A 19,747-nucleotide genomic window follows, 5' to 3' on the forward strand; every position below is an offset into this window, starting at 1 on the left:
AAGCATCCCTACAAGAAACTTAGGAAGGAATATCTCTGCACTGGAAGTAGGAAGACAGTCATTAATGGTGTCCACCAGATCAATTGACAGAAAGGAAAGCACAAGAAGCTTAGGTCCTCTGGGAATTACATTAACTGATACAGAACATCTGATCCCTAAATAAAGGGCCATATGGATGTGCCTCTAGTATGCAAAGTAAATGTGAATGCAGTGTGGTATTTACCAGCCCTATTAGCAGTAGAAGAGCTACAGCTCTGTAAAGAAACTGGTGCATGAATACATTGATTCTCCTACTGTTTTAATTTCACCCCTCTCCCCCCTGCCAAGTATAGTATATATTCCAAGCCTCTAAACATTCTGAAACTGACAGTCATAATCTGTCATTCTGCAGACAATAAACTTCCACTGTCGATCTCTGCAAAAGAAGAGAAAGAACAAATAAACTTTCATTAGTTGGGTGACAGAGATCTCAAAAATGATAACACAGTCTAAAACAGGAGCCTTAATTTATTCTGGATGCCTGTTTTACTCTGCTTCTAACATAGCTACCCATATGGAACAACCACAATGCGTTCTGCAGCTCAGTGACCCCCCCCCCCACCTTTCCTGACATGGTGCCCTGGAGTGCTATGGTACCTGCTGATGTGTTTCTTGGCACCCACCTACTTCTTCCCTAAAACAAAGAACAAGTCCTGGTTTTCTGCCACTTAACTGGAGTAGAAGGTGCTTCAGAAGAGCTCAGGTGGAATCATCTTTATATCTGCAGGAAGCCCCCATTTGGAAATGGCTGCCTCCATCATACGATGGACACTTGGCTTGAAACCTAATATTTTTTGGAACGTCTAAATTACCTATAATTAGACCAAACCTGCATGGTGGCCATTTTGTGATTGGTCTCACTCCTCAATGCCAGTTATTTTGTTGCAACACCCACTGCCTGTTCTCAAAATTCCCAAAGTGCCTATTGGTTCAACAAGCCCAAACCCTTGTTGTATCCTTTTCCTCAGTGAGGTTCCCATATTGCTCTGACTGAGAGAGGGGTAGGTTGTTTCAATACGAAGTCTATCCCTTCTGTGGCCATAATTCCTGCCTCACCATGTTTATAACCCAGTATAGGGCTAGCTGGGCAAAAGCTCTCTTCCATGGGGCTTCACAATTGCTCTTGCATTGGTAAGAACTCAGTTTAAACAGAACTCCATGCAATATGAGTGCTTTTTCTTCCACCAGCATCACATTTAAATAGAGCCTGTCTTGTGGTTTAATAAGAGTGGCTTGAGAAAAACAAATCATGCTGCAATAAGCCACCTATAACATTGGAGGAAATATGAGGCTTCCAGGAGAAAATTTGAATCTGACCTCTCCACACCCGAAAAAGTTGTGGTTGCTCCACGGATATAGTAGTCATAGGTATACATCATCATGTCCATATCTTCCCCATAATGTCCTGGATGTTCTGTTGTCAGCCTTTCAAATGGAGAAAATGCCAGTTTAATCAATGTTCTGTAGAGAAAGTGGGGAGGGGGAATCAATATGACAATTTCTTTTCAAAGTTCATGACCTTTGCTCCTGCCCAGAAAAAGGTTTGTTCGCAACTTTGACAGGTCTTTCTCCCCTCATTAACTGAAGAGTGAACTCAGCTGCCAGTGAGCTAGATCAAGAGCTGTATTTTCTGTGATGCCTGGGAGTAGAATTTAGTTTCAGCATTTTGAGAATCTCAATTTTCAAGGTATATATCTTATGGTGATAGACACATGAAGCTGCCTTATAATGATCTGGTCCATCAAAGTCAGAATTGAGTACTCAGAATGGAAGCACCTGTCCAGGGTCTCTAGTAGAGGTCTTTCTGCTTACTACCTGATCCTTTTAACTGAAGATGCTGGGGACTGAACCTGAGATCTTCTTAATTCCAAACAGATGGTCTACCACTAAGCCACAGCCCATCCACTAAATTTGAAAACGTTTAGTGAAATCTCAGGAAACTGGGGGAGCGGACAGAGTCTGCAGAACTTCTAGTATCCATGGGCCATGCTCCTTCACATGGCTATCAGGAACAGAATGTTATGCAAATGAAGGAAATATAAACAGGGTTTATAATATACATTAATTACTGAATTTAAAACTTTGGACAGAATTTGGACTTTTTAAAAAAGAAAGCATAATGCATTTGTTGTTCTGTTATAGATTTGTTAACCCTGGGATATAATTTTCATTCTGATTTGAATGCTTACACTGCTCAGTCAGAAGGACAGATACAGAAAATCTGCTTTTCATCATCTTTGGTTTTGACTTATTTGCTATGTGTTGTCTTTAAAACTCAATTTGTGAAGAAGTTACAAACCAAAGTACTACAAGAATTTCCAGCACAGTTCCTTTGAGGGAATAACACAGGTGAGCTTTTAATAATGTCACAAGGATATGGAGAATGTTTAGCACCTGAGGAACAAATCCTACATGAAAACAATCAATAGATACAGTGCTAACAAGACCAGCCCTAAGCAAGTCTACTTAGAATCCTATTCAGGTAGGGCTTACTCCCAAGAAAATGTGCTGAAAATGATACTGAGAGGAAGGCCTGTAGCCAGAAAATTTGGGGTGGAGGGGCCCATGAGGTAAGAAAATTTTTTTTGGGGGGGAGCGTGGGGCCAGATGGCCCCATTTGCGCAGAAGGCTCCTCTTGAGGAGCCCTTTGGGCAAACTCCACCCCTTCTGCCACCCTTGCTGAGCAACAGCAGCCCTGGAGGCCCTCCAATGGAGGGGTCCTACAGGGGGAAGGGTTTTTTTTAAATAGAGGGGACATGCCCCCCCAGGACCCCCCAGGGCTATGGGCCTGCTGAGAGGAAATCAAAAGCAAGTTGTCATCTGGATTTGTTACAAAAACCCTCACTGTTCTGTCCATTCCATTGCATACTTGTTGACTGTTTCTGATATTTGAACAGTTTCTGGACATTTCTGAAATTAATTTTTTTTTTTTTGCATGATCAGTGAGTTTAGACAGGAGTAACAGTATACAGGATTGCACTACAGATGACTTATCGGAGCAGCATTTCAGAGCTACAGACATAAGAACTGAAGGAAAACCTCATTCATTTATTTCCTTCATCATTTTCATCTAGTTCTTTACTTCAGCCACAAGAAAATGCTTCACATACTGCCACATTGACTAAGATGTTCCTCCATTTCGGAGGTAGCACTGTATTATTGCTGCATCTATTACAAATTTTCTCTTATAGGTCCCTTTTAATTTGCAAGCCGTTTAATTTGATTTGTAAACAATTATGATCTCTATTAATTTCAGAAGCAGGCAGTTATTGACAGTCAATGATTTAATGCACAATTTAGCAAAATTAATTCTGAGGTAGGTGAATTTGACTTTCTGTTTGGTCGGATGATTAAAGAAAAGCAAATAAAGTTTAAGAAATCTAACCAAATGCATACAATTAAGAGCAGAAATGAAGAATACGAGTATGCAATGTGTTATTCTTATACAATGTAGTCTCTCTGTTCATACTCCCTTAAGCATTTTTCAGTGATTAGAAATACAACAAAATAACTCCATATGTCTATATAATTAATCATGTATTCCAAAACTTTGTTCTCAAAATGAGTGGCTTATTTTTTTTTTCATGTACACAGCAGATGTGATTTAATTTTACAGATCTTTTCTCAATTATTTCCTCAATATTTCAGCATTCACTATGCCATCTAAACATCAAAAGTAGCAGAATAGCATTCCTTAAAAAGTGACAAGAATCAAGTTTAAAATTCTGGAACAATGTAACACTATCAAGGAAATTTAGACCAGTGGACTGATTTCACACATGCCACTTAGGCCACTTCTGAACTCCAGGCTGCATGTTGAGTGGTTTATTTTTAATCAATTAAACACTCTATGTTTAACAAATTCATAAATGATAGCATGATACAAATACTAAACAGAAAAGCAGCTCCAGAAAACATGGCAGTATTGAGATGGCACAGGTTCTGGTGACATAAGGATAGTGTAGAAATTCAAAGAGCACCTTGCAGGCAAAGAGCACCTTGAGGAATCAGAGTAGAATTCAGAGTACAAAATTTGCTTAGCTTTATAAGCTGCCTTGGTCATATGGTGGTAAAGATATTTGATGTGCTACTGGGAAGTCCTAGGCTGCACCCAATATCATTGGATATTGTGTTATTGTCACACTGTTACAATCATTTGCAACTAAATTGTCTTGTCTGCACAGGAAAATTCAATTGTGAATCATCACTACAGCACAATAACAATGCAATGTTGAATTGAGTGGATGCAGCCCTGCATTCAAATCTTGACTTATTCATGAAATTGCTTGGCTAGGTCTCAGTTTTCCATTTGTAAAATGGAAATAATAATAATAATTTAATTGTACAAGATTTTGTTTATGGGAAATACTAATATAAAGCACTCTAAATGTCAAAAAATCTATATAAATAAGTTATAGGAAGGACAATATTCCTTTAAAGGTTTTGGAATGCAAACACTCTATGTACGTAAGAACAATTAAAAGCAATAACTATTAATAATTCAATTCAATTTTTATAAGAACTATATGAGTAGATGAAACAGTTGTAATGAAGAGTGTACAGTAAGAATGATAGTCATATAAACATGAATATTTTAAACAAAGTGTTTTATTGAACTACTGCTGTTGCACATAATACATAAAATCATAGTACTAGATAAGATTGAAAGGCTTTGAAATTCAATTTTTAAAATCTGCTTGAAGCAGTGAGATGTTGCCTGACAAGGAAATGCTCTTTCCAATTCCAGCTTGGGATATTCATGGCAATTTGGGGACCATGCATGGGGAGAATAGAGTTTGGGGACTGGATAGAGCTTAATTAGGATGTTGATGATGAAGAGTCTACCCTCAGAACCTGCCATTCCCTCCAGGGAACTGATCTCTGCAGTTTGGAGATTAGTTGTAATTTCAGGAGAACACCAGGCTCCTTGAATACCTGGTGTTCAAAGACTTAAGCCAAGCCACTTATACCAAGGTAAAGCAAGAATCATGTATCACTGTGGCAACTGAATATCCTCCGAGGTTCAGTGGGTGGGAGAAACATACCTATCCTGCTTTATCACCCTTTCAGGCCTGCTCAATGGTCAGCACACAGTAAGCTCTGGTAGCTTCAACAAACTTGAACAAATCTTCAGTGGAGACTTCAGTGGGGTACAATGCCACAGAGTCAATCCTTCAAAGCATCCAACCCCCCTCCCCCGGAAACTGATCTCTGTAGTCTGGAGATAAGCTGTAATTCCAGGGGATCCCCAGGTTCCTCCTGGAGGCTGCCATCACCACCCAATAACTTTCCCACCAGTTTCCAGCCTCCAGCTGGCAACCATACACCAATGTACACAGAATCAGATCTAACTTTGCCCTCTTCCATGCAGGGCCTGAAGAGGAAAGAGAAACTAGTTTTAAGGATTTACTTAAAGGTATATATGCACTTAAAGATATATATACAAGATGATAGCTTAAAGGAATGTGTTGGAAGTGTTATTTATCCCACTGAAACACAAAACAATTGTGATCAGGCTAAAACAAAGACTTTAAGGATGGCTTTTTACAAGTAAAACCAAACAAATGCCTCCATAAAACAGATCTGTGGCAGGACTATGGCTTCAAGCTCAGGTGCAGAACATCTTCAGGCACGGGATACTGGAAAGTTTTATTATGGGAAGCACAAGTTTCCTTATTCTTCAATATTACATTTATGCTGGTAGCTGGTCAGATATAAGGCAAAGTAAACACATCAAAGAGTGCAACTGAACACTTTGTTTCCATCCTAGCTCTCTTTGAGCTGGCTTTATTGCACCCAGATTGCCCCCGTTCCTCTTAGCCATGCAGGTGCTGAAGGAGGTGGACAGGATTTCTAACTAGGGAAGCCACATAAGCAAGAAATCAACTCATGCTCAACTCATATACAAATTTAAGCTATTCTGTTCTAGGTCAAAGTAGAATCTACTACAGACTGAACTAGAAGCATTGGGATATTGCAAATATCACTCCTTCAGTCATGAAAGAGTTAATGTTTGTTTATGTATGCTAATTCTTAGCTAGTTAGCATTAGTACCAATTAGGCAGGACTTTTTTTGTAGCAGGAACTCTGTTGCATATTAGGCCACACAACCCTGATGTAGTCAGTCCTCCTGGAGCTTACTGTAGGCCCTGTTCTAAGAGCCTTATAAGCTCTTGGAAGATTGGCTACATCAGGGGTGCGTGGTCTAATATGCAAATGAGTTCCTGCTACAAAAAATTCCTGCAATTAGGTATTAGGGATATATTTCTTGCCAGAGAAAAGGAGGCATTATTCATAATGATATGAGTTTGGGAACTGCTATTGGTTGATTAGTTTATTGATGGTGCTATATGCAGTTTGTCCTGTAGACAAGAGGTGGTGGCATTGGGGCAAAATTTTTCTCTTTTATTCTCCCACACAGACACCAGGTAGAACCATCAAACAGACAAGATGTAACTTGGACAGGCTGTTTATTGTTTTATCTTCTAATGTAACCCTTCCCTATAATTTTTCAAGTAAAGTTTTCTGAAAGCTAATACACATCTGCTTTGCTTTTATTCTAAGTCTGTCTAACAAGAAGACACAGAAGATCTATCATTGGACCAATCTCTCAGCATGTTACAGTTTCTTAGAACTAGCCATGGGGGCTCAGAACTGGATCAGAGTCACAACTCTGGAGGGAGGTGATCAAATGGTCTATGACCCTGTACCATTTCCCCTAACGTGGGGAGACTCCCACCCAGGCTGCACTTGTGGACCTTGGAGCCAGGCAAGTCATATGATTTGTGTCCAGATGATGTTTGAGTTGAGTCTGCTTGGTGTGAAAAGTAAAAGGGCAAATTAAAAGACATAGGACAAAACAAATCTCAAAAGCTGTGATTTCCTCATCTCTTATTCACTGAAAGATATTTTTGAAGCTTGATTAACTGACATTTGTAAAGAAAGCCATTTGGGTATAATGGTTGGAATGTCCAACACAGTTGAGACCAGGGTTCAATCCTCCCCACCCCCATCATGAAGCTCACCAACATGAATATGGGCATCTCCGGCCATAGCTGCAACAATAAAATTGCCACTCTCGATCCAGCACAGATGGAAAATATTGGCTCTGGAATCCTGCCACCAATCCATTATTTGAACACGTCTGATACCTGGAGGGGGAAAAAATAACATTGAAAAGTTTGAAAAGAAGACCTGCTGGCTGCAAGCACATTCTTGTGGATCACTGAACACAACTATGGCATCGTGCCTACTTGTTAGACTGCTGCTCCATTGATTTTATGCTGCCTAGCTCCCTTATGACAGCTGTTGGTGAGGGAAATGCACTTGCCCACGAGATGTAGAGTTCCCATAATGTCTTGCATAAACTGGACTGGTATCCATGCAAAACCACTATATATGCTTAGTTAGCACACCAGAGGTCCAAAGCTCATGGTTTGTCTCCGTTCCTGAGGACTGGAAGGTAGCAAATGTCACCCCCATCTTTAAAAAGGGTTCCAGAGGAGATCCAGGAAATTACAGGCCAGTCAGTCTGACTTCAATACCGGGAAAGTTGGTAGAAAGCATTATCAAGGACAGAATGAGTAGGCACATTGATGGACATGGGTTATTGAGGAAGACTCAGCATGGGTTCTGTAAGGGAAGATCTTGCCTCACTAATCTGTTACATTTCTTTGAGGGGGTGAACAAACATGTGGACAAAGGAGACCCGATAGATGTTGTTTACCTTGACTTCCAGAAAGCTTTTGATAAAGTTCCTCATCAAAGTCTCCTTAGAAAGCTTGAGAGTCATGGAGTAAAAGGACAGGTCCTCTTGTGGATCAAAAACTGGCTGAGTAATAGGAAGCAGAGAGTGAGTATAAATGGGCAGTCTTCGCAGTGGAGGACGGTAAGCAGTGGGGTGCCGCAGGGCTCGGTACTGGGACCCATGCTCTTTAACTTGTTCATAAATGATTTAGAGTTGGGAGTGAGCAGTGAAGTGGCCAAGTTTGCAGATGACACTAAATTGTTCAGGGTGGTGAGAACCAGAGAGGATTGTGAGGAACTCCAAAGGGAACTGTTGAGGCTGGGTGAGTGGGCGTCAAGGTGGCAGATGCGGTTCAATGTGGCCAAGTGCAAAGTAATGCACATTGGGGCCAAGAATCCCAGCTACAAATAAAAGTTGATGGAGTGTGAACTGGCAGAGACTGACCATGAGAGAGATCTTGGGGTCGTGGTAGATAATTCACTGAAAATGTCAAGACAGTGTGCGTTTGCAATAAAAAAGGCCAACGCCATGCTGGGAATTATTAGGAAGGGAATTGAAAACAAATTAGCCAGTATCATAATGCCCCTATATAAATCGATGGTGCGGTCTCATTTGGAGTACTGTGTGCAGTTCTGGTCGCTGCACCTCAAAAAGGATATTATAGCATTGGAGAAAGTCCAGAAAAGGGCAACTCGAATGATTAAAGGGCTGGAACACTTTCCCTATGAAGAAAGGTTGAAACGCTTGGGACTCTTCAGCTGGGAGAAATGTCGACTGTGGGGTGACATGATAGAGGTTTACAAGATAATGCATGGGATGGAGAAAGTAGAGAAAGAAGTACTTTTCTGCCTTTCTCAAATACAAAAACTCATGGGCATTCGATGAAATTGCTGAGCAGACAGGTTAAAACAGATAAAAGGAAGTACTTCTTCACCCAAAGGGTGATTAACATGTGGAATTCACTGCCACAGGAGGTAGTGGCGGCCACAAACATAGCCACCTTCAAGAGGGGTTTAGATAAAAATATGGAGCACAGGTCCATCAGTGGCTATTAGCCACAGTGTGTGTGTGTGTGTGTGTGTGTGTATAAATTGCCACTGTGTGACACAGAGTGTTGGACTGGATGGGCCATTGGCCTGATCTAACATGGCTTCTCTTATGTTCTTAGATGGCAACTCATTTGATAAGAGTTGACGCATGAATGCCAGCTCACACAAGTGAGTACTTTTGCCTCAGCAATAGCTGTTTAAATCAGATCTAATATACCTATACTAAGAAAATTATCAATATTCCAACCACCATTGTAAATGGTGCATTACTAAAGTGCTCTTGCAGCTGAAGCATGAGTGTTTAACAAGTCTGTCATGGACAGCAGCAGTGCAATCTAGAGTTGTACCTTCCTGAGCCCTTGAACTCCAAAGTACCTAGAAGGATATAGCTCTGTCTAGGATTGCACTTCAAATTTGTACTAATTATGTTACTGAATCATTTGATTCAGGTTGAAAGTCCAAGTATCTTTTAAGTTTTCTCTGCACTCATGGCAAAACTGCAGTTGTTCTCTTTCTTGTCCCTAATAACAACATTTTATAGAAATACTGCTGTTGAGTATTATGCCAGGGGTTTTTCTTTTGTATCAATTGCTTATAAATGGGGCATAAAAGGTATGTAATATAATACAATAATAGTGGCATCAAAGTAAGGAAAACATGGTAAATTTACCAAGGAAAATGGGTGGGGTACAAATGAACTTCTTGGCCATTCTCAAAAATGAAAAGAAACAAAAACCCCACAAAACATTTTTGTACAGTCCCAACTTACAATAAAAGCAGTTGCCACCTACAACACTTGCAAAAATAATGGAAAAATTTCACATGAGCAAACAGCCCTGGATAATATATTTCAAATCAGAAAAAATAAACTAATTCTGCAATTCCTGTGAGAGCCATGAAATTATTTGAAGACTATAGTTTCATTTGTTTTCATTCAGTTTTCCTTTGTCATGCCGTTATTCTGTAACACAGCCATAAATAATAATTAATTTACTTGGCCTACTGCTTGTTCCATCAGTAAAAAAAATAGCTTAAAATAGCACAAGCGGAAATACTGAAATACAGATTGAATACTTCTACATAAATAGTTGAATTTGGTGTTGTAGAACTAGAAAAGGATCTAGGGGTTTTAGTGGACCATATGCTGAACATGAGTCAACAGTGTGATGTGGTGGCTAAAAAGGCCAATGCAATTTTGGGCTGTATCAACAGAAGTATAGTGTCCAGGTCACGTGATGTGATGGTATCGCTTTACTCTGTTCTGGTAAGACCTCACCTGGAGTACTGTGTTCAGTATTGGGCATCACATTTTAAGAAGGATATTGACAAGCTGGAACGGGTCCAGAGGAGGGCGACGAAGATGGTGAGAGGTATGGAGACCAAGTCCTATGAAGAAAGGTCGAAGGAGCTGGGCATGTTTAGCCTGGAGAGAAGGTAGCTGAGAGGTGATATGATCACCATCTTCAAGTACTTGAAAGGCTGCCATATTGAGGATGGTGTGGAATTGTTTTCTGTGGCTCCAGAAGGTAGGACCAGAACCAATTGTTGAAATTAGAAGAATTTCCAGCTCAACATTAGGAAGAACTTCCTGACAGTTAGAGCAGTTCCTCAGTGGAACAGGCTTCCTCAGGAGGTGGTGAGCTTTCCTTCCTTGGAGGTTTTTAGAGGCTAGATGGCCCTCTGACAGCAATGCAAATCCTGTGAATTTAGGGGGAGGTATTTGTGAATTTCCTGCTTGTGCAGGGGGTTGGACTAGATGACCATAGAGGTCCCTTCCAACTCTATGACTCTATGATTCAACAAGACATTCCACAACCTCAAGTACTCTTTGGGCCTTTTACCTGCATTCTAGTTTCTTAACAGCAAAGGGAGAAGGAAGGTGGTTAGGGTTCCAGTTCTGGGTTGGGAAATTCCTGGAGATTTGGGGACAAAGCCTGAGAGTGGAATCTGGAGAGGGGAGGGATATCAGGGTATAATACTATAAATTCCACTCTCCAAAGCTGCCATTTTTTCCAGGGGGACAAATATCTGTAGTCTGGAGATCATCTGTACTAGGACTTCTCCAGGCCCCACCTGGAGGCTGACAATCTTGCTGAATCAATTTGGCCAAGCACAATAGCCCTAGTTTTATGGTGTAATATCAGAACATCTCCACACAGTCAACAACTGCAGGACCAGAACTAGGAAGAGACAAAGTATTATATTAAAGATGGTCATATGATATGCCTCCTGCTGCTTGTGGGCTGGTGTGTGGATCAATAGATTTTGCTGTGTTCTGGTACACTATAAACATTAGATCATTATAATTTAAATATTAGAGCATTGTAATTTAAATATTAAATACTTTGCAGGTTGCAAAGTAAGACAAGAGCAGAGCAGTAGAGTGTTAAGCTCAGAAATGAGAGGCTTTGGGTTCAAATCCTTTTTTGGCTATGAAACTCACTGGATGTCTCTGGCAATTGTCACTTTCTTTCAGTTTAGCCTACCTCAAAAGGTTGCAATGAAACAATATGTCTGACACTCTTTGGAATGGGTTGGAAAATACATGTAAACAGAAGTTAGTACACTGGCTTAATTCTGTAGTTGTGTCTTTGCATTTCATTAGGGATCCTAGTAGTTGCCAATTGTTACTAACAATAGTAGTAACAGCAGAACAACAATAGTAAATATCTGGACATCAGAAGAGAGTGGTATGTTTGTGCATTTCCTAGCAATGGAGGCAATGGAGGAGATTAGCTGTTCTCTTTTGCATTATAGAAATCAAAAGAGGAACCTCAAAGTAACCCTATGTCTGCCAAACTGAAAAGTAAGCTTTCAGCACACAATCAACTAGTTTTAAAAGTAATCTTTCCATAGGAACATATATATATGTATATGTGTGTGTGTGTACACACAAACATACAGAGCAGGTGGGGAGAGGACCAAGATTCAGTTGCAAAATCTGCCTGAATATGATTTTGCAGTCATGTTCTTAATTGTCATTTTTCAGGAAACATTCTTCTTTCATTTCAAAGATACAAGCTCCAGATTTCCTTTCAGCAGAGAAACAGGCTGTCCCCAACTCTTGCAAACTATTCTCCTGTGCCAAAAAAGTGCATTCTGTTTGAATGCAGCCAAGAGACATACACAAAGATGAACACTATTGTTAACAGATGTGAGAATGTTTCCTTGGGTTCAATTAACATTCTCACATTAAGCAAATGCACTGAGGGGAAAGGTACCTTATTTAAGGTATTTTTCACCAGGCTTTCTCCTCACAGACTCAAGCCAGGTTACAATCATAGAATCATAGAGTTGGAAGGGACCTCCAGGGTCATCTAGTCCAACCCCCTGCACAATACAGGAGACTCACAAACACCCCCCCCCCTAAATTCACAGGATCTTCATTGCTGTCAGATGGTCATCTAGCCTCTGTTTAAAAACGTCCAAGGAAGGAGACTCCACCACCTCCTGAGGAAGCCTGTTCCACTGAGGAATCGCTCTAATGGTCAAGAAGTTCTTCCTAATGTTGAGCCAGAAACTCTTTTAATTTCAACCCATCGGTTTTGGTCCTACCTTCCAGGGCCACAGAAAACAATTTTACACCATCCTCTATATGACAGCCCTTCAAGCACTTGAAGATGGTGATCATATCACCTCTCAGCCTCCTCCTCTCCAGGCTAAACATCCCCAGCTCCTTCAGCCTTTCTTCATAGGACGGTCTCCAGACCCCTCACCATCTTCGTCGCCCTTCTCTGGACCCGTTCCAGCTTGTCTATATCCTTCTTAAAATGTGGTGCCCAAAACTGAACACAGTACTCCAGGAGAGGTCTTACCAGAGCAGAGTAAAGCGATACCATCACATCATGTGATCTGGACACTATACTTCTGTTGATACAGCCCAAAATTGCATTGGCCTTTTTAGCCACCACATCACACTGTTGATTCATGTTCAGCGTATGATCCACTAAGACCCCTAGATCCTTTTCGCACATACTACTGCTAAGACGAGTCTCTCCCATCCTATAACTATGCATGGGATTTTTCCTATCTAAATGCAGAACTTTACATTTATCCCTGTTAAAATTCATTTTATTGATTTTAGCCCAGTTTTCCAGCCTGTCAAGGTCATCCTGTAACCTCTTTCTGTCTTCTTCTGTGTTTGCAACCCCTCCCAATTTAGTATCATCTGCAAATTTAATAAGCATTCCCTCTATTCTTTCATCCAAATCATTTATAAAGATGTTGAACAATACAGGTCCCAGGATAGATCCTTGAGGCACTCCACTTGTCACTCCTCTCCAAGAGGATGAGGAACCATTCACAAGCATTCGTTGTGTGTGATCTGTCAACCAGTTCTGTAACTAATGGTTACAGGATCCACCTAATGGTTACAGGATCCAAACCACATTTTACCAACTTGTCAACAAGGATAGTATGTGGAACTTTATCAAAAGCCTTACTGAAATCAAGATAAACAATGTCTACAGCATTTCCTGATCCAGAAAGGTAGTCACTTTCTCAAAAAAGAGATCAGGTTAGTCTGACATAACTTGTTCTTGAGAAACCCATGCTGGCTCTTAGTAATAATATCCATTCTTTCTAAATGTTCCAGGACTGATTGTTTGATGATTTGTTCTAAAACTTTTCCAGGTATAGATGTCAAGCTGAGGGGTTGGTAGTTACCCGGATAATCTTTTTTCCCCTTCTTGAAGATGGGGACAGCATTCGCTCACCTCCAATCTTCCAGCATCTCTCCTGTTCTCCAAGAATTCTCAAAAATAATAGCCAGAGGCTCAGAAATTACATCCGCAAGCTCTTTTAGAACTCTTGGATGCAATTCATCTGGCCCTGAGGGCTTAGTTTCATTTAAAGAAACTAGGTGTTTATGTACTACCCCATGCTGATCCTAGGTTGGAACTTCACACCCTCCTTATATGTTCTGTTTTTGCCATGTTGAGCACCGTTTCCCTCAGAAGAGAAAACTGAGGAAAAGTAGGCATTGAGCAGTTCCACCCTCTCTTCATTACCTGTTACAATTTCACTTTCTTGCCCTCACAATGGGTCTACCATGTCCTTGCTCTTTTTCTTACTCTGAACACTTCGGCTTCTTTAGGCTTTTTCCATTTTTTCTTCTCATAGGAATCGTCTGTGATTGCGCTTTCAGTATTTCGCTTTTAAGAAACTCCCACCCCTCCTGAACCCCCTTCCTCCTAAGTATCTCTGACCATGGGATTTTACCCAGCATAGTTCTAAGTTTATCAGAGTTTGCCTTTCTTAAGTCCAACCTAAAAGTCTGACTACGTATAGCTTTTCCCTTCCCTAAGACTGTAAATTCCAAAATCACATGGTCACTACTGCCCAGGGTGCCCACTATTTCCACCTCGTCAATCAATTCTTCCTTGTTGGTGAGAATCAAATCCAAGATAGCAGATCCCCTTGTTTCCTTCTTCACTTTCTGGAAAAGGAAGTTGTCAGCAAGACAAGTCAGGAATCTATTTGACTTTTTATTTGACAGTGTTATTTAACATACAAATTAAATACATGAAACAATGAAAACCCACAAACACTAAACAGATTCAGATAGCTGGAGAAAAATATATCATGGCCATATAAGCTATGCCTTTGGAAAAGCAATTCTGAATAATTCTGCCTGCAGCAGGGACAGCATGCCAACAATGTGGTGACCTTCCTAACAAAAATTAATGACAATAAGTGATTCCCCCTCAACTAGCAGAAACCTCTACAAGCCTTTCACCCACAAGTCTATGTATATTTTATTAATTGATAGAAATGTATAAAACAAGAGTTTTAAATTTTAACCCATGTTTCATCTAAGCATAAGTCAGATGACATTGCATCTGAGCACAGCATGTGGTATATCTGAGGATGTCTGATGTGTAGGTAGTGCATCTGATTATTGTTGAGCTCATCTGAGTTGACTGAGCATTTTGAGGTTGCAGACTCCAGTCCCTATGCAGAAGCACTGAATATGGATCTTCCATGAGTCATGGTTTCCACTGCCATCTGAAAAACTGCCAGTATGAATGAGCAGAAAGCAAGCTGAAAACACAGCAAACAAACTAATGGGTTAGCCACTGGTAAGACAACAGCTGACACGAACTAATCATCTTGGCTACTCCTTGGCGCATCTGATTCCTTTCACTCCCATGTTAGCACGTCAGCTTCATGATCTGAATGAATCTTAGAGAGTTTAAATCATTGGATGGTGATCCCCAGCTCTGCCATACTGACTAAAATTACTGATTTTAAAATAATTACACATTATTGGGGGAAAAATGAGGTCAAAATGAAGGATATCTCAAGAATTCACTTTGCAGGATCAATTTCTGTGTCAGTGATCTCCTTTTGGACCCCTTTTAATTATTGACAACCTGACTAGTCGATTTTTAAAAGATATCTCTTTTGTTATGTAGCATAAATAAAAGAATAGGCTTCTGGGTCTGAATCTTGCAAATAGTGTCAGTGCTTCCCTTTATTAATGAGTTCAAGAAGTTCCAGAAATCTGCTGTGTTGAAAAATGAGATGAGTGCATAATGCAATGGTGCTTGTTTACAGACAGAGATGAGGTTATGGACATGCAGGGCTCTTTTTGTAGAAAAAGCCCAACAGGAACTCATAAGAACATAAGAGAAGCCATGTTGAATCAGGCCAAAGGCCCATCCAGTCCAACATTCTGTGTCACACAGTGGCCAAAAAACCCAAGTGCCACCAGGAAGCCCATCAGTGTGGCCAGGACATTAGAAGCCCTCACACTATTGCCCCTCCCAAGAATACAGAGCATCACTTGCCTCAGACAGAGTTCCAACAATACGCTGTGGCTAATAGCCACTGATGGTTCTCTGCTCCCTGTGTTTATACAATCCCCTCTCGAAGCTTGCTATGCTTGCAGCTGCCGCCACCTCCTGTGGCAGTGAATTCCATGTGTTATTCACCCTTTGGGTGAAGAAGTACGGTACTTCCTTTTATCCATTCTAAGTTGACTGCTCAGCAATTTCATTGAGTGCCCACATGTTCTTGTATTGTGAGAAAGGGAGAAAAGTACTTCTTTCTCTACCTTCTCTATCCCATGCATAATCTTGTAAACCTCTATCATGTCACCCCTCAGTTGACATTTCTCCAAGCTAAAGAGCCCCAAGCATTTTAATCTTTCTTCATAGGGAAAGCGTTCAAACCTTTTAATCATTCTAGTTGCCCTTTTCTGGACTTTTCCCAATGCTATAATATCTTTAATTTAATTTAATTTTTTAATTTATACCCTGCCCTATTCCGCAAGCGGGCTTTTTTGAGGTGCGGTGACCAGAATTGTACACAGTATTCCAAATGAGACCGCACCATCAATTTATACAGGGGCATTATGATACTGACTGATTTGTTTTCAGTTCCCTTCCTAATAATTCCCAGCATGGCGCTGGCGTTTTTTATTGCACACACTGTCTCGACATTTTCTGTGAGTTACCATGACACCAAGATTAGATCTTGGTCAGTCTCCTCCAGTTCACACCCCATCAACTTGTATTTACAGTTAGGATTTTTGGCCCCAATGTGCACTACCTTGCACTTGGCCACATTGAAACTCATTTGCCATGTTGATGCCCATTCACACGGCCTCAACAGATCCCTTTGGAGTGCCTCACAATCCTCTCTGGTTCTCACCACCCTGAACAATTTAGTGTTATCCGCAAACTTAGCCACTTCACTGCTTGCTCCCAACTCCAAATCTTTAATGAACAAGTTAAAAAGCATCGGACCAAGTACTGAGTCCTGCAGCACCCCACTACTTACTGTCTTCCACTGTGAAAATTTATACTCACTCTTTGTTTCCTATTAATTAGCCAGTTTTTGATCCACAAGAGGACTTGTCCTTTTACCCCATGACTCTTGAACTTACTTAGGAGCCTTCAATGAGGAACTTTATCAAAAGCTTTCTGGAAGTCAAGGTAAACAACACCTATTGGGTCCCCTTTGTTCACATGTTTGTTCACCCCCTCAAAGAACAGGTTAGTGAGACAAGATCTTCCCTTGCAGAACCCATGCTGAGTCTTCTTCAATAATTTTTTTCATCTATGTGCCCACTAATTCTCTCTTTAATAATTCTCTCCACTAACTTTCCTGGTATTGAAGTCAGACTGACTGGCCTGTAATTTCCCGGTTCTCCTCTGGAACCCTTTTAAAAGATGGGGGTGACATTAGCTACCTTCTGGTCCTCAGGAATAGAGGCAGATTTTAATGAAAGATGACATATTTTTGTCAGCAGATTCACAATTTCACCTTTGAGTTCTTTCAGAACTCTTAGATGTATGCCATAGGGGTCTGGTAACGCATTTGCATATTAGGCCACACCCCCTGATGCCAAGCCAGCTGGAACTGCATTCCTCTGCATTCTTGCTCAAAAAAGCCCCTGTGCACTTTTTGGTTCAAATGTGGGCTTCTTGGTTCAAATCACTTTTCTATCATTTTAATGTTGATGTTATTATTTATGGCAGGAAACATAAATGAGACAGTGAAACATCTTGCAGTTCCCCTGACAGATCTCAAGAATGCTTTGGTGTTCTATGATATTAGTTCATAGAAAGGGCTAGAAGGATGTATATATGGAGAATCCATCAAAATCACAGATCCATTCTTGTGTCAGTGGAAGCAGCTTCCACTTGTGAAAGGGCACAGCTGGACCCCAGCTAGAGCAGTAGCAGTGGAATCCTGAGCAGAGTTATACCCTTCTAAACCCATTATTTTCAATGGATTTAAAAGGGTGAACCTCTTCTAAATTAGAAGTGCACTATAAGAGTATGTGGATAGTAGTTATGTTTATTTATATGTTGCCTAACAATATAAAGAGTACAGTGAACGTTCTGTATACACCATAAAAAGAGAAGCTGGAAACTGAGAACACATAAAAGAATTGTTGTCCTGCCTTTGGATTAGAATGATTAGAATTACAATCTGATTAGAAACAAGAAACCCTCATTGTGAAACACTTCCTGCATTGAGCAAACCTCTCCCACTGTTGAAATTTTGGCTGGAGAGAGAGTAGCATTGCTTCAGAGAGGTGAAATGGATACGATAGAATTAGCATTATCCATTATATATGAACTCTTTTTGTCGGGGGGGGGGGGGGAGCTATAGTCTCTGATCAAACAGATTTCGTCAATTTTTTTGAAGTTTTATGTCCATACCTGCCAGGCCAGAGCCATCTACATGACTCAATAAATCAGTGTGTACATCACAGGCAATGACAACTCTGTTTTATCATTGTCAGTTTTCTCAAGAAACTAGTGTCCATCTCCAGCTAATGTTGTTGAGCTGCCTGAGAAAAACAAGTAGAATGTGTGAGAAAGAAGTGGAAGGGAACTCATGAATATCCATAGCTTGCATGAAGACATGAGAAGAAACTAGCCGATACTGTGATTGCTTCATCAGTTGAAATCAGTGGTGGTGTCGTGTCACTGTTGCTTGCTGAGTTTTTCAAACTAGCTTTAAAAGATTGTCATATCATTAGCATGCCTTTCTGTTATTGCTTCAAGCATTACTAACATTAACCTTGGTGCAAGATGGGGTTCCCCCCTCCCATGTCATCATCTAAGGATAATTTAAACTGGGTATCCTACCATTCCAGTCCAGCTCTGTTGATCTCTTCCCACCAGCACTCTGTTTGCTCTCCGAGGTTTTGCGGGGTAGGCATGCAGGCATAGTTCCACCGTCGGTCTGAGCCTTCTTTTTTGCTGAAGGTGCTCCTCACTGCCACTATCACTTCCCCAGGAGGACACTGGAAGTTGAAACCCTGTCGATACACGTTGACCCATTCATCATCATCCCTGTATTCATTTTGGGAAAAATAATATCCCTCATAGTCCTGGTACTGGCCCCAGGCCACTGTGAGCAGTGGCAGGAACACACAGAGAAGCACAAGGTCCATGTTGCTTGTGTTTCTGGCTGAAAAGCACCCCACTGGGTTGTTGTGCTAGCTTTTTTATATTGTCTAACATTTGGATTCCAGATGTGGGGCATCCAGCTCCAAATGCTATGTGTCATTGTTTAGCAAAACATCTCTATGCTAAAGAGTTGGCAGCAGACACATTCAATTAGTTTTTAAGGTGGAATGTTACACTCGTTCTTCACATCCAAGAACAGGGATTTCTTAGGACTGTAAAAAATTAAAACTCCCAGTGCTCTTATATAAAAGACATACAGTAGCTAAGGCACAGGGCAGTGGGAGAACTTTATTTATTAGCAAAATTTATATTCTGCCTTTATGCCCTTACAAGAGCCACCAAGGCAGCTAAAAGTTTTAAATATACATGATAACATCTTAAAACCATTAAATTTAACTCCTCCAATGCACACACACACACACACACACACACACACATACAACTTGGAAGGCATGTAGGGAAGCATCAGGGGGAGTTCCCCTGTGAGTTTGAAGTCTCTAGCTTCCACAGGATCCATTCTGTGCACTCCTGAACCTGCTCCTGTCATTTCCCCAGAAAGCACTTTTTGGGGGACACCTTCGCCTTACCCCTCAAAACTTCAAAACCTTAGAGAGCAGAGTGCTGGTGGGAAGAGATCAACAGAGCTGGACTGGAATGGTCGGACACCCAGTTTAAATTAACTTTAGGTGATGACATGGGGAGGGGGGAACCCCATCTTGCACCAAACTTGGAGGGCAGGTAGAGGAGTGTCAGCTAGCGATCTCTTGTGAGTCTGGTGTCTCTAGCATGCCAGGGGGCACTCTACCACATCATGAACCAAAATAGTTCATTTAACACCTAAAAGTTTGTGGTAGTTCATGGCTCATGAACTGAGCATGCCATGAACCATGAACTGAACCGAACTGCAGTTTTCCAGTTCATGCCCATCCCTAGTTCTGGCACTCAGATCCTGTTCTGCCCCCTGGCTTGGTGGAGTCTAT

General features: G+C 41.0%; 1 protein-coding gene across 1 annotated transcript; it reads right to left on the bottom strand.

Moving 5' to 3' along the window:
* Positions 1–311: 311 nt before the first annotated feature.
* DPT (dermatopontin) lies at positions 312–18,835 on the bottom strand. Its single transcript, XM_060235161.1, has 4 exons — positions 18,444–18,835; positions 7,065–7,190; positions 1,357–1,464; positions 312–415 (listed from the first exon to the last, which is right to left on the bottom strand). Exons 1-4 carry the CDS (start codon positions 18,749–18,751, stop codon positions 349–351), a joined length of 609 nt encoding a protein of 202 aa, XP_060091144.1. The 5' UTR covers positions 18,752–18,835; the 3' UTR covers positions 312–348.
* Between the last annotated feature and the right edge of the window lie 912 nt (positions 18,836–19,747).

The sequence above is a fragment of the Heteronotia binoei genome, chromosome 3 (assembly GCF_032191835.1).
Source record: "Heteronotia binoei isolate CCM8104 ecotype False Entrance Well chromosome 3, APGP_CSIRO_Hbin_v1, whole genome shotgun sequence".
Classification (NCBI taxonomy): Eukaryota; Metazoa; Chordata; class Lepidosauria; order Squamata; family Gekkonidae; genus Heteronotia; species Heteronotia binoei.